The sequence below is a fragment of the Caretta caretta genome, chromosome 22 (assembly GCF_965140235.1).
Source record: "Caretta caretta isolate rCarCar2 chromosome 22, rCarCar1.hap1, whole genome shotgun sequence".
In the NCBI taxonomy this organism is placed as follows: Eukaryota; Metazoa; Chordata; order Testudines; family Cheloniidae; genus Caretta; species Caretta caretta.
In genome coordinates this window covers 14,754,247-14,767,157 of record NC_134227.1, presented here as the reverse complement: position 1 = coordinate 14,767,157, position 12,911 = coordinate 14,754,247, and the positions used below count along the sequence as shown (strand labels likewise).

At 42.1% G+C, this 12,911-nt stretch overlaps 1 protein-coding gene and 1 long non-coding RNA gene across 2 annotated transcripts in view; one reads left to right on the top strand and one right to left on the bottom strand.

Annotated features, from left to right (window-relative positions):
* Positions 1-7,006, top strand: part of ATP12A (ATPase H+/K+ transporting non-gastric alpha2 subunit) — a 28,159-nt gene extending 21,153 nt beyond the window's left edge. Inside the window, exons 16-23 of the mRNA XM_048827550.2 lie at positions 350-518; positions 1,538-1,692; positions 2,490-2,613; positions 3,068-3,213; positions 4,449-4,582; positions 5,446-5,547; positions 6,190-6,281; positions 6,506-7,006. Coding sequence (XP_048683507.1) covers positions 350-518; positions 1,538-1,692; positions 2,490-2,613; positions 3,068-3,213; positions 4,449-4,582; positions 5,446-5,547; positions 6,190-6,281; positions 6,506-6,534 — 951 coding nt within the window. The 3' untranslated portion in view covers positions 6,535-7,006. The remainder of the gene's footprint in view (positions 1-349; positions 519-1,537; positions 1,693-2,489; positions 2,614-3,067; positions 3,214-4,448; positions 4,583-5,445; positions 5,548-6,189; positions 6,282-6,505) is intronic.
* The window catches only part of LOC142069806 (uncharacterized), a 54,629-nt gene extending 41,821 nt beyond the window's left edge, over positions 1-12,808 (bottom strand). The window contains exon 1 of the long non-coding RNA XR_012665780.1: positions 12,729-12,808. This is a non-coding gene — a long non-coding RNA (uncharacterized LOC142069806). The remainder of the gene's footprint in view (positions 1-12,728) is intronic.
* Positions 12,809-12,911: the final 103 nt, after the last annotated feature.

Here is a 12,911-nt window from a genome sequence, read left to right as displayed (position 1 = left end):
GAGACCAAGGAGTGGATGGACCATGGTGACTGAATCCCCCTCCCCCTCCTGAAGAGTGTCTCTGGTGTCTTCAGCGAGGGATGGGATACAGTCGCAAGGCACCGTAGAGGAAATATATGTGACCACTGCCTATATTCTACCTGGCTAGATGAAGAATTCGTCTTCAGGCCAGGGCTTCCCATCCAGCACCTTTCACCAGCACACATTCACTTTAAAAGAACATCTCAAGAGCACTGACATTAATTTTAACTTGTATTAAACTCTGCTCCAGAGACTTTAAAGGTGGAGGCTTTTCCTTGCTGGAGGATGGACTAATTTCCTCAGTCACCTGAATCCTACTGTGTTCCAGGATGCAGTTGTTGCGGTGACTGGAGATGGAGTCAATGACTCCCCAGCTCTGAAAAAGGCAGATATTGGAATTGCTATGGGTATCGCCGGCTCCGACGCAGCTAAAAATGCAGCTGACATGATCTTGCTGGATGATAACTTTGCTTCTATTGTCACAGGAGTGGAGGAAGGTAAAAATAAGACTCGCTACTCTCATCCCTAATGTAAACTGGAAGCAGTCGCATTGGACTTATAGCCACTATCCCCTGTCTTATTATTTTAAAGGCCCACTTGCTTGCACTATTGTTCACTTACATTTGCAGACACCATTACCTGGAATATGCATGAAAACCGGGTGACTGCATGTTCATATTGTTGCAAATGTAGGTATGCAATCACACATTTGTGCATATCAAAATCTCTATTTTTTAAATAAAGGCATCTCTTAGGGCTAAATGGTCAGTTTATTGACCTTAGTAACTACCTACCCAATTCTGCATGCATTGGTGATGTGTCCCTTAATATCCTACACAATCCAGTCTATATCTATGGACTTAATTTCCTCATTCAAACTCTATGGACCTAGCTGCAATGGGATCAGAAACGGGGTAGCTAACCGCTTTAAAGTCGGAGAAAGACGTGAATCATCTCCAACCACAAACATCCTAGGGTTTTATGACCTGCTCACAAAGAGCAAGGCAACGTTATACAGATATTATTTGCTCAGTTCTGCTATGCCTATCAGTTTGAATCTTGAACAAAAGCCCTTCATTTATGTCTGATCCCGTATTGCTTTCAGCCTCAAATTACTAGTGCTGCAGCAATCTCCTGTACCCTTTCGTTTCTATTATTTGTTCTCCACCCTCTCTTGGCTTGACCCCAGCTATACTACCATCCACTGTGTTTTCTAACTTGGTGCCTGAAGCTTCTAGTAACTTTAAAGCTGATCAGAAAATGGGAAATTCTTTTTTCCCAAGGAAACAAATCATTTTCGTTGAAATTTTTCATTTTCAATACATTTACAATGAGAATTTGACTTTTTGCCCAAAACAATTTAACTTTTTAAAAATGAAAACCAATTTTTTTGGAGGAAAGCAGAGATTTATTTCAAATGTTTTAACTTTAACTGCTGAAAAAAAGATGGTGGGAAATTTTCAGCCAGCATTAGGCTTAGTGAGTATTTTAAAATAAACTTTCTGTTTTTCCTCAGGCCGCTTGATCTTCGATAACCTAAAAAAAACTATTGCCTACACCCTGACCAAGAATATTGCTGAGCTCTGCCCCTTCCTGATCTACATTATTGCCAGCATCCCGCTGCCCATTGGCACAATCACTATCCTGTTCATCGACCTGGGCACAGACATCGTAAGTTGTCTTACCCCAGACATGGTTAAAACCAGCTGGCTGCCCGTGCAATTTCATGTGCATTTTATTGACCATGAGAATGAGTAACTGACTAGGGTTTGAGTGCCAAGGAGGCTCTTGAGCCTCTCTGGGTGTGAAGCAATTAGATTTGATGTACATCTTTGAGGGATCAGTCATCACTCAGGAACTGAGAGCCTAATCACATGCGATAGGTAAGACAGCAAAACAAGCAGAGGCCTAGAGTGAAAGCAACTGGATTTGGAGGAGGGAAAAAACTAAGATGAGGAGGGGAGCAAGGGAGAGTGGAAAGTAAAGGCTTCGCTCATGTGCATTGATCAAGAGCCCACTCTAGCCAGGCCTTTTGATCAACACATGCAGGCAGTGAACTATCAAGAGAGCACATATATTACCAGTGTCAGATCTTCCTCAAATCATCTGTTTGCTACAGTATAGGGAATGACCTCCGGACATACAGATGAGGCATCCTCTATCCTCCCAATACATTCAAAAGACCCCTTCTCTCCTTCCAGTTTCATCCAACCCTCTGGGGTGGATGAGCAATATGTTAATGGCCCCAAGGCATGTGTTTCAGACCTCACCCAAACCTTTCTATGGTCCTGAACTGCAGACTTAATTGAAAAGAACCTTTTGTCATTTACTCCTTGACATCTGGGGCACTCAATGTAAACATAATCCAACTAACAGACATTGGAGAAAGAAAAGCCAGAATTTATTGAATCTCCCAGAAGCAGGTAGAGGTTTGACAGTGAGGTTCTGAAAGACAATTTCTCTTGTAGATTCCCTCTGTTGCATTAGCCTATGAGAAAGCTGAAAGTGACATTATGAACAGGAGGCCCCGGCACAAGAAGAAGGACAGGCTGGTGAATGAGCAGCTCGCTGTGTACTCCTATTTGCAGATTGGTATGTTGGGTTATTCATATAAGAGGTGGCTAGGCTGGATGAGGAGAATGAAGTCAGTGAAAGGCTTTTGAATTTGGTTCCTGGCCCCAGGAAGGAGTGTAGAGTAGTGTTAGAGTGGGGGGAAGGGAGTCAGGACTCCTTAGTTCCATTCCTATGATCTCAACTCATTGTGAGAGTTTGGGGATGCTTATTTAACCTCCCTCTGACTGTGTGCACACCTGTTCTGGGGTTACAGAAATGCTTTATCCATAGGAGTTCGGAGGCTTAATGAAGAATGCACTGAGATTCTTGGTTGGAACGCTTCCTATATGGTCCATGCAAAGTACTATGGATCCAGAAAGAGCTAGTTTAACACCGACTCTCAGCAGACTTTTTTCTTGTTTCCCCTCCCTCCCCGCAAATACATTAAGTCTCACTCCATCCCTTTATTATTTCCCCCCCTTCTTCTTTGCAGGGATCCTACAGTCGATTGGAGCCTTCTTGGCCTATTTTACCGTGTATGCTGAACAGGGCTGGCTTCCTAACACACTGCTCGGCTTACGTGTCAATTGGGAAGATGATTACAATAATGACATAGAGGACAGCTATGGGCAAGAATGGGTAAAGCATCTGTAAAAAATCCTCTTCAGTTAAATCCCTATTTTTTACTGGAAATGGAAGATTCTCTCCCCTCACGGGCAGAGTGAGGGGCGGGGAGGGGTGGTGGTGGAGGGAAGCTTAGAAATGTTTGGAGGTGGAGCTGATGGGGAAAGATTTAATTTCAGTGACTTAGATTCATTTTAACTTTATTCCATTAGATGTGAACTAAAGCTTCCCAGGTTAGATTTCTTGGAGCTGTTCTTTGGCTTTGGTCATTCAACATCAGAGCCCACTAACTCAACATCTAGAATTCCCCTCTTTTTGCTTCTCTCCTAGCCCTGAAACCAAACATCCTCCCCTATTTCTTTCTCAGTTATAGGTCTTTGTCAACAGGAGCCTCTCCACCACTCTTGCCTCCCTTTCTAGAGTATGTTTAGATCCCCTCTACTCCCCCAGTACTGCTTCTGCACACCACTACTGTCCAGCTGTGAAGATATTCTCTATAGTACAGGTTTCAGAGTAACAGCCGTGTTAGTCTGTATTCGCAAAAAGAAAAGGAGTACTTGTGGCACCTCAGAGACTAACCAATTTATTTGAGCATAAGCTTTTGTGAGCTACAGCTCATTTCATTGGATGCATACTGTGGAAAGTATAAAAAGATCCTTTCCACAGTATGCATCCAATGAAATGAGCTGTAGCTCACAAAAGCTTATGCTCAAATAAATTGGTTAGTCTCTGAGGTGCCACAAGTACTTCTTTTCTCTATAGTACAATACTGACTCTCCCCTTCCCAGCACTGTGATGCAATGTTGCTTAAATTCCATAACCTCTGGCTGACATTAAATGAGTGTTAAGTAGAACCGCAACCTCAAGATTTAATTCCAAAATCCAATACTGAAAATAGGTCCTAACAAATGCTGTTCCCTAGAGGAATTCCTGCTGCCCAAGACCATGATGGTTGAGGGGAGCTCCCATCCTTACACTGTTCCCTACAGCAATCACCATAAGCAGAGGCAGTAGGTGAACTGATTTGAATTCCCCACTGTCAAGGCTCTCAACATTCTCCACAGCAACAGCTAATGGGAAAGAACAATGGATCCCAAGCTGTTGCACAAGTGCAAAGAGGTGGAATTATTCCAGACTTATACCCATGTAACTGGGAATCAGTCTCTAGACTATGCAGCCATTCCTATAATGCAAGTACATACACTTCTGTGCCCGGCCTGTAACAAAGATACTTTTTTATTCCTTTGCAGACTAGATACCAGCGGACATACCTGCAGTGGAGTGGCTACACTGCCTTTTTTGTCAGCATCACAATTCAGCAAGTGGCAGATTTGATCATCAGGAAAACACGGAGGAATTCCCTTTTCCAGCAGGGTCTTCTCAGGTTGGTGCTAAAAGTTCATTAATGTAATGGGGGTAGGGAGGGTCTTAGCCTGGAGGTCTAACAGTCTTATCCAGCCTCTGTATGTTCCTTGGGTGAAACTGGAGTCAGAAATAACTTCCTCCATTCTTCCTTCTTGTTCCCACCAATTTCCTCTCTCTCCAGCTTTTATCTATCACCCAAGCTTTTATTTAGCAATGAAAATAGGTACAAGAAAAACAGCTAATCAAAAGTTGTTCGAATACTGACATTTCAAAATTAAAATGTTTTAAAATGGGATTTTTGACATTTTCGCAGTTTCACGCAAATCCCCATCTCCTTTAAAAACAAAGCAGAACTAAAGAGCTAATCAAAATTTAGCAAAATTTCCAAAAAGGAGAAAATGGTGGTAAAGCTTTTTCATTACTTTTCAGCCAGCTCTTGTAGACTTTTGACTTCCAGGAGCTATCAAAAGGCCAAACTCCGTCAGGTGCTGAGCACCCTTCAAGCCCAATTGAAGCCAAATGATTGAGGGCATCACACAGTACTGAGGCCACAATATAAAAGCTAAGGAGTACCTGTGGCACCTTAGAGACTAACAAATCTATTTGAGCATAAAAAGGTGACATCTTGTCCATATGACCTTTATGCTCCAGGATGAATGGACTGTATTCAGTTTTACATTCAAAAGGGAAGACGCTGTATCTAGCCAGCATGCCTGTCAGAACCGCTGTCCCTTCTGAAATGCTCATCATGGACTGCAGCACAGAGCCTGCACCTACTTAAGTCGGGCTTCTACTCAGATTTGTACCTTTGGGTTACATGGTGTCGTAGACACTAGTGCTATACAGATCACATAACCATCTTCTTTACTGGTTTTCTTGTAGGAATAAAGTAATCTGGGTGGGAATATTCTCCCAGATAGCAATCGCTCTGATTCTCTGTTATGGTCTTGGAAGTGTTACTGCCTTGAACTTCACGCCCCTTCGGTGAGTTCCAATTCTTCTGTGTACATTTGTGTTCTACCTCTTCTTCAAATGTACATATACACATGAAATGGTAGGAAATTTACACTCAGTGGCATGGCTGATTGGAAAGGCATACCATGTGGAGTAAACTTCTTAGAGAGCAGAATTCAAAGACTAAGTTTTAGGACATAATTACTGAGTTGAGTTGGCTGAAATTTCTCAGTCAAAAAAAACTCGGACACATTTTTCATGATCTTTTTCACAAAAACATGTCCCCTGTTTGGCCAGGGTAGAGAAAACAGTTTATATAGAATAAGAACGTCCCTAGCCCTTATTCTAGAACTCACGCTATTGGGTGAGGCGATAAAACGTTTGCTTGACTACATTTTATTTAAAATGACTTCCCTTTCATATGCCAGTCCAGTTTCTGATGTCCTCCGAGTCCAGGATATCACAAGAGAGCCTCATTTTGCAACCCCATTTTCGGAGCAAATAAGTTCTCCTCATTTACAGATTCAGAAAGGTCAAAGGGCCCGATTTTTTCTCTAGTGACAACATCAAATCAGCTGTTTGGACAGCAGGCCCGCAGAATTCAGCTGGAGGGACTGCTCCTTTCAAATGATAAGATCTGATTCATGAACCTCCTTTATTTCGCTTTTCCAGCGTTCAGTATTGGTTTGTGGCCATGCCTTATGCCATCTTGATATGGGTCTATGATGAAATCCGGAAGCTTTTCATCAGGCAATACCCAGGAAGTAAGTAGAACCTCCCCTCCCCCTAACCCCCCCTCCCCCGCCCCCCGGGGCTAGCATTTCATTCTCAGTCCATTTCTGCCACCACCACCCTTCCCAACCCCAGCTGTATCATTTTGATAGAGATGATTTTAAATGGATTATCTAGACAATGCCTTACTTAATTTTCTTCTACTGGAAGAAAAAAAATCCTAATTCCTTGATATTTTCCCCTCCTCCTATCATAGGTTGGTGGGACAAGAACATGTATTACTGAAACAGGCTTCATCACTGTGCTCCTTTCTCCCTGCTGGAGAGTTCTTTGATTGTCCCAACCGGCCTCTGCTGCTGAATGGTCCTGTCTGTGCAATATAAAATAACCACAGGGGTTCCCCTCATCATGAAGAAACAAGGACTTAAGAGGCTGAAAAACCACCTTACACTGTACTGTAAAGCTTAGACTTGGCTGAAAATTTAAATGCTATCTATTTTTATAAATACTTTTTTTCCCTGTTTAAAGTGTATAAAGTTAATGGAAAAAAACCTCTCATGTATATAGCTATTAAGGAAATCACACATTTGTAATTTCAGGCATTGACTTGCACTAGGTTTGTTCAAGCTGTTTTATTTGTTTGCTGTTTTGGTGCAATTGAACTGTGAGCAAGTGCATATGCAGATCTGAGTTATGTCACCAAGGATGACTAGACTGTATAGGCACAATTTGATAATAAAAGGACTTTTTCCAGAAAGCAGCTCTCTTCATTAATAATCTTCCAAAGGCACAGGTAGAAAATTGCAGTGGTGTTGGACGGCTTAGGGGATTGGGAGTAGGTTACAAGGCCCTTCAGTTATTGGACAGAGTCCAGCACAAGCTTAAGAGTGACTGAAGGCCATTACCATGAGATGGACTATGGAAAATAAATTCAGGCTCCCAGCTCCCACTGAAGCCTATGGAATTGATGGTGCTGTCACCTTGCAGTATTTGCTGCACATTTCACAGGATTGGTACCAAAAAGGAGAGCTTTGTGAAATAATTTGGGGCCAATCCTGCACAGCATGGCACAGGAATTGAATGATTAACATCTTTCTCCTTTACTCTCAACAGTTACAAGAGCTGCAAGTTTCAAATGTCTACTTTGGCTCTGATTAAATTAGGTATAACCTCTGAGTTTGTAAAGGTGTGATGTTAGTTTATGTAACTAACTTGATCTAATATACACCTAAACATCTCAGTTGTGATGCAGCATGATCAAGTTAAAGCTGAGTAGGGAACAGCATAGCATCTGCTGAAGTACAGTTTGCCTTGTTTGAAGGAGAGCTTCAGAAGGTGTTACAGCTAATATGCTCTAATAATACACCTTTAACTCCTAATCCTCTAGACAAAGCCTTAGGGAAAGAGGCAGGAAGAGCAAGGGTTAGGGAGACAGACAACAACTGGGAGAGGTATAGTGAAAAGAACTGTGAGGGGGAAGGAAAGTGAGATGCTTTTAGCCATAAGGACTGAATCTTTCAAGACACCCACACCTGTGCACCTGTCAAAAGTGACTGAACTGAACTCTGAACCCTCCCTCCCCAGACCTCTTCCCTGCATTCCATCTACTGTCAGGATAGCAATCACATGTAGCTATTGGACAAGATATCCTTGATCCTCATGCACTTACACAAGTAAAATGACTTAAAGCAGAATGAGGAACAGCAACGCAAACAAACAAATTGTGAGGGTGAGTCCAGATTCTAAGCATCCACCATCTCAAGCTGTTTGTCATACAGTCCACAGCCCAGCTGAGACCTCAGGAGCCAAAGCAAGGACAGCTAGCAGCAGAAACCAAATGCTGGGTGGAACAGAATTGAGGAGCAGTATTGAGGACAGAGGAGCAGCTGTCAACACCATTGTCCTTCCACAGATACAAGGACTGAAGTGTGCTGTTCTGCCAAACACACACATTATATACACATACCCACACACACTCTGTTGTGTTTGGGTGTATATAAACACCCTTCCCACAGTCATGGTCTTATATTAATTAGTCAAAATCACTTGCTGAAGTGGAGGCCAAACAAGATATAAGCATACATTCCCATACTAGATCAGGACAATGAATTCCTGGGATTTGTTGTTCTGCCTCCTGCACTGACTTACTTCAGAGGAAAGAGGCTTTTACTTAGATTGTAAACCTGGTAGGGGAATGACTTTTTTTGTTCTGTGGTTGTACAGCTCCTAGCACAATAGGGTCCTTGTCCATGACTGAGGCTCCTACACACTACCACAGTGCAAATAATAAATCCAGCAATGTGTAAAATACTCATAACAATGCTACACTGCTTGAAATTTGAAGAATGAGGAGAAAAGGGTTGCATTTCATTATGAGCTCAAAGATGACCACAGTTTTGTAAAACATTTTGTTAAAGCACCAGGATTGTGTGTGTAAACACAGCCTATTTTCGCTTCAAAAAAGTAGACCATTTTCAGGCAAACTGGGTGCAATTTATAAACCAAAAACCAAGGGGAGAATGTACTCAGTTTGGGAATAAAAGAAAGTTCTTCATAGAAACCATCCAACAATTCACTTTCTTTTTTAACCCAGCTTTTCAATGAGAAAAGAGCCATTTTGTTTAAACTGTCAATAAAGTGAAATTAAGAGATGTGTGAACTTCCATAAGACAAAGTCTATGAATTTTGCACAGCTCTGCTAAAATCCAGGCAATATTAGACAAGCATTGTCTACCACACACAAACTCCCCAGTAGTATAAAATAACCTGAGGCACCCTTCTAACTGATTTGGGTTAGATTACAATGTGTGTAATGAGTTGACAATGCTAAATGGCAAAGACTGTTCTTACACAGAGTCCAAGAGATCATAAAAGCATTGAGAAATCAAAATGACAATCTGAAAAACAATCTCAGATCAAGAAGTCTGATGTCTCCTGGCTCCAAGAGACCCAGTCTGGGAGGAATTCTTATAAAGAGGTTATCTTGTTGTGCTTAAATTCTGCCTGCATCTTGGTGTTATAAACACTTCAGGTTAAGAGTGGAGAATGCGGTCTTGTAGAACAGGGGACTGGGAGCCATGACTCCTGGGTTCTATTCCTGTTTCTGCCCCAGCTTGGTACACTATTTATTATTTGTACTGTGGTAGTTCCTAGCAGGACCCCACTGTGCAAGGCATTGCACAAATACAGAATAAATGATGGCAATATCATTATATAGGATTTGTCGATAACATTGCATTCCACAATAATGAGCTGAAATCGTACATTGAAAGCATGCTGGCTAGGTAGAGCCTTTGCTCTCTATGCAGGACTGACTAAAGATCAAAAAGAAGTAATGCCAATTCTTTGCATTTTGTATAGTTCCCCACCAAGCCCATTTTTCTAAAACAAAAGTGCTTATGAAGAGAGCTGTTTTCCTTTCTAAAACTTTATTTTCAGGTGGTCAGAGGGACTGGGGGAATACGAAGAGCAGCACTTCCTCTGTTGAGGATGTATAACACAGCATCCCAGACATTACTTTTCAAAGCCAATCTAAAGTGCTCTCGTTAGAAGAGTTGTCTTCTCAGACAGAGCTGGGGGGATACAAGGAGGGTTTGAAGAAAAGGCAAGTCACACGGTGGATGGGGAGTGAAATATTTGTATTTTATTTACACGTGGGAGAGAGGAAGTCCCTATGTGATGGATGGGATTGCAGAATGTGGGCTGGAGGGATGACTCTGTACTAATAAAAAAATCTAACAGAGAAAACATACAAAATCACCAAGCTTGAGAGAAAGAACTGTCCAAATTTTCAAGGCCAAGATGCAGCAGAGAAGGGATCAGACCTGGAAGTGCATCCAGCTTTTAATTTGATTTCATTGGAGAGAATTTTTCCCCACATGTCACAAAGTGTTAGCTCTTGGCTTGGCAAAAGTTGCCTTTGCTGAATATAAACTAATTCCCCTTAAACACACAAACAAAAAGATTCTAAAGCAATATATTCACAAATCATCTAATGTCTCTTACAATCAGTTGAGGACATGGACTAGACATATGCCTTGGCAGAGTTAAACAGGGTTAGGTGGGAGGTTTATATACATACATGCACAAATCAAGGAGTGTCTTGAGGTGATATTTCAGAGTCAGTGAAACAAAATTAAAGCACTTAAATGTGGCTACCTCTTCCATCCCAAAGAAAACCTGCAAGGCCTTTTTGTGCCTTATTTATTAATGAGTCAATTAAATCAAATAAACTTGAGAGTGGGGGAGAGGATGTTTCAAGATATGAGCCTGCTTGTTCCAAGTGCTGAGCAGCAGAACTTCAACTGAGGTCAGTGGGAATTGTAGGTCCACAGCACCTCTGAAAAAATCAGACCCCATCTAATCTATGTGAGTGCTTACGTATCCCCCAAGACTGTAGCATCTGGCAAACAGAAGCTAAGGACACCATCCCTGCCCATCCTGGCTAATAGCCATTGGTGGACCTTGCATGCATGAATTTAATCTAGTTCTTCTTTGAACCTTGTTATAGTCTTGGCCTTTACAACATCTTCTGGCAAAGAGTTCCAACCTTGCTTTCGATCAGCCAAGTAAGAGGCTGATCGAAGACACACGCGGAGGAGAGTAGAAGTTACATCAGAAGGTAACTTCTTTACACAGTCAGTCATGGATCTTTCTACAGCTATGCTGCAAGGATGCCAAGAGTTAAGTTTCTAGCTCATAAACTAATGCCTTTTTAAAAAAATATGAAATTGTGCTTTCTTGCTTCAGCCTTGGCCAAACCAGTTGGGCCAGATGTCCTTACTGCTCACATTTGAACTACTTAACTTTCCATTGCCTTCTTTGTCCCCTTTTACACTTTATTTCTTTGCACAGTTTTCTCTGGTTTGAACTAGCTTTCACCACCCCTCCCCCAACACACACACCCTTCTCTTTTTGTGTGTCTTGTTGCTAGGGTATTCCTACCTGCTGGTCTAGAGACCACAAGATGAAACCTGAAAGTTGGCTTAAGGTGAAGTGTTTATCTGCATTCAAGTGAAGGGAATTCTGTAGCGGCAGCAAGCTTCACTTTATAAGGCGAATGACTCCTTACCACTATTTACACAGGCAAAGTGTGCGCTTTCTGAGGCTTGAGGTCTGGATCCTGGCACTACCAATGTCCTGCTGTGTGTGTGAGCCCATGCATACACACCCTGTTTCATCAGGAGATTGGGAGCATAATCCCCACTAAGCAGTAGGCTCGTGCATGATCCCTACTGCATTCAGACACTGGGAGTTTGTATTATCTTCTAAGCACTCAGATTTCAGAGGAGACAGAGGCATGGGCACTTCATCCTGGTATTAATCCATCTTAAATACTATATTATTATTAATAATATCTCGCTCTTATGTGGCTATAAGCACTTAAAGCTGTAGCTCTTATATACAGTAGGATAGATGCCGCTCTCAGATCCACACGTGCAACTCCTAATGGAATCAGCAGGAGACTCACATGCCTATATGAGGGCACTATTTGGACCCTTCGGTCAGCACCTCAAGCAGTATATAGTTCCCATCATCAGAACCCAGTGGCTCAGAGTCTGAATCCTGAAAAGTTATAATTATGTTCCCGCACTCAGACGCTTTCAGTGCTCCCACTATGGGGCTGCTGCTATGCAAACAGTCTTTGGGTGATCTGACTATTTCAATCCATAGACTGATGAGCCAGCAGAGCACAGACACTACCATAAGAAACACTCACCAGCCTGCTTATCAGGATATTCTTGCTTCATCATAGAACTGGAAGGGAGTCCCCTGCACTCATGGTAGGACTAAGTATTATCTAGAACATCCCTGACAGGTATTTGTCTAATCTGCCCTTAAAAATCTCCCATGATGGAGATTCCACAACCTCCCTGGGCAATGTATTCCAGTGCTTAGTGACCCTGGCAGGTAGGAAGTTTTTCCTAATGTTCAACCTAAATTGTCCTTGTTGCAATTTAAGCCCATTGTTTCTTGTCCTATCCTCAGAGGTTAATGAGAATAATTTTTCTCCCTCCTCCTTGTAACAACCTTTACGTACTTGAAAACCGTTATGTCCCTGCTCAGTCTTCTCTTCTCCAGACTAAACAAACCCAGTGTTTTCAATCTTCCCTCACAGATTACGTTTTCTAGACCTTTAATCATTTTTGTTGCTCTTCTTTGTCCACATCTTTCCTGAAATGTGGTGCCCAGAACTGGACAGAATACTCCAGTTGAGCCCTAATCAGCGTGGAGTAGAGTGGAAGAATTACTATCCTAACCCTAATTATCAGGAATCCTAATTCTAGCTTTGGCATTACACATTTATTGACCAAATAGGTCATAAGATGACAGGCCACTTAAAAAGGCCTGTCACAACTCTGGGACTTGTAATTTTAGGCAATGGAGTGCTTCTCTGCTGCCATTAACTCAGAGGTAGGGCTTGTATTTTGAAAACATAACAATAGCCAAGTTACATGGGTAAGGAATTTTTCTATTACCTTTCCAGCAGTGCCACCTCCGGAAGATGGGCCATCTCCAAAGATCAACACAGCACAGCTGGTCAGTGGCTATATTGTTTGTGGCTGTGGGAAGAAGATAAATGTAGGTGTTAATTTTATTTTCCCCCACACATCTCCCAACAGCTGTTGGTTTTCCAACAGGTTCATTACAGTTGCAACATC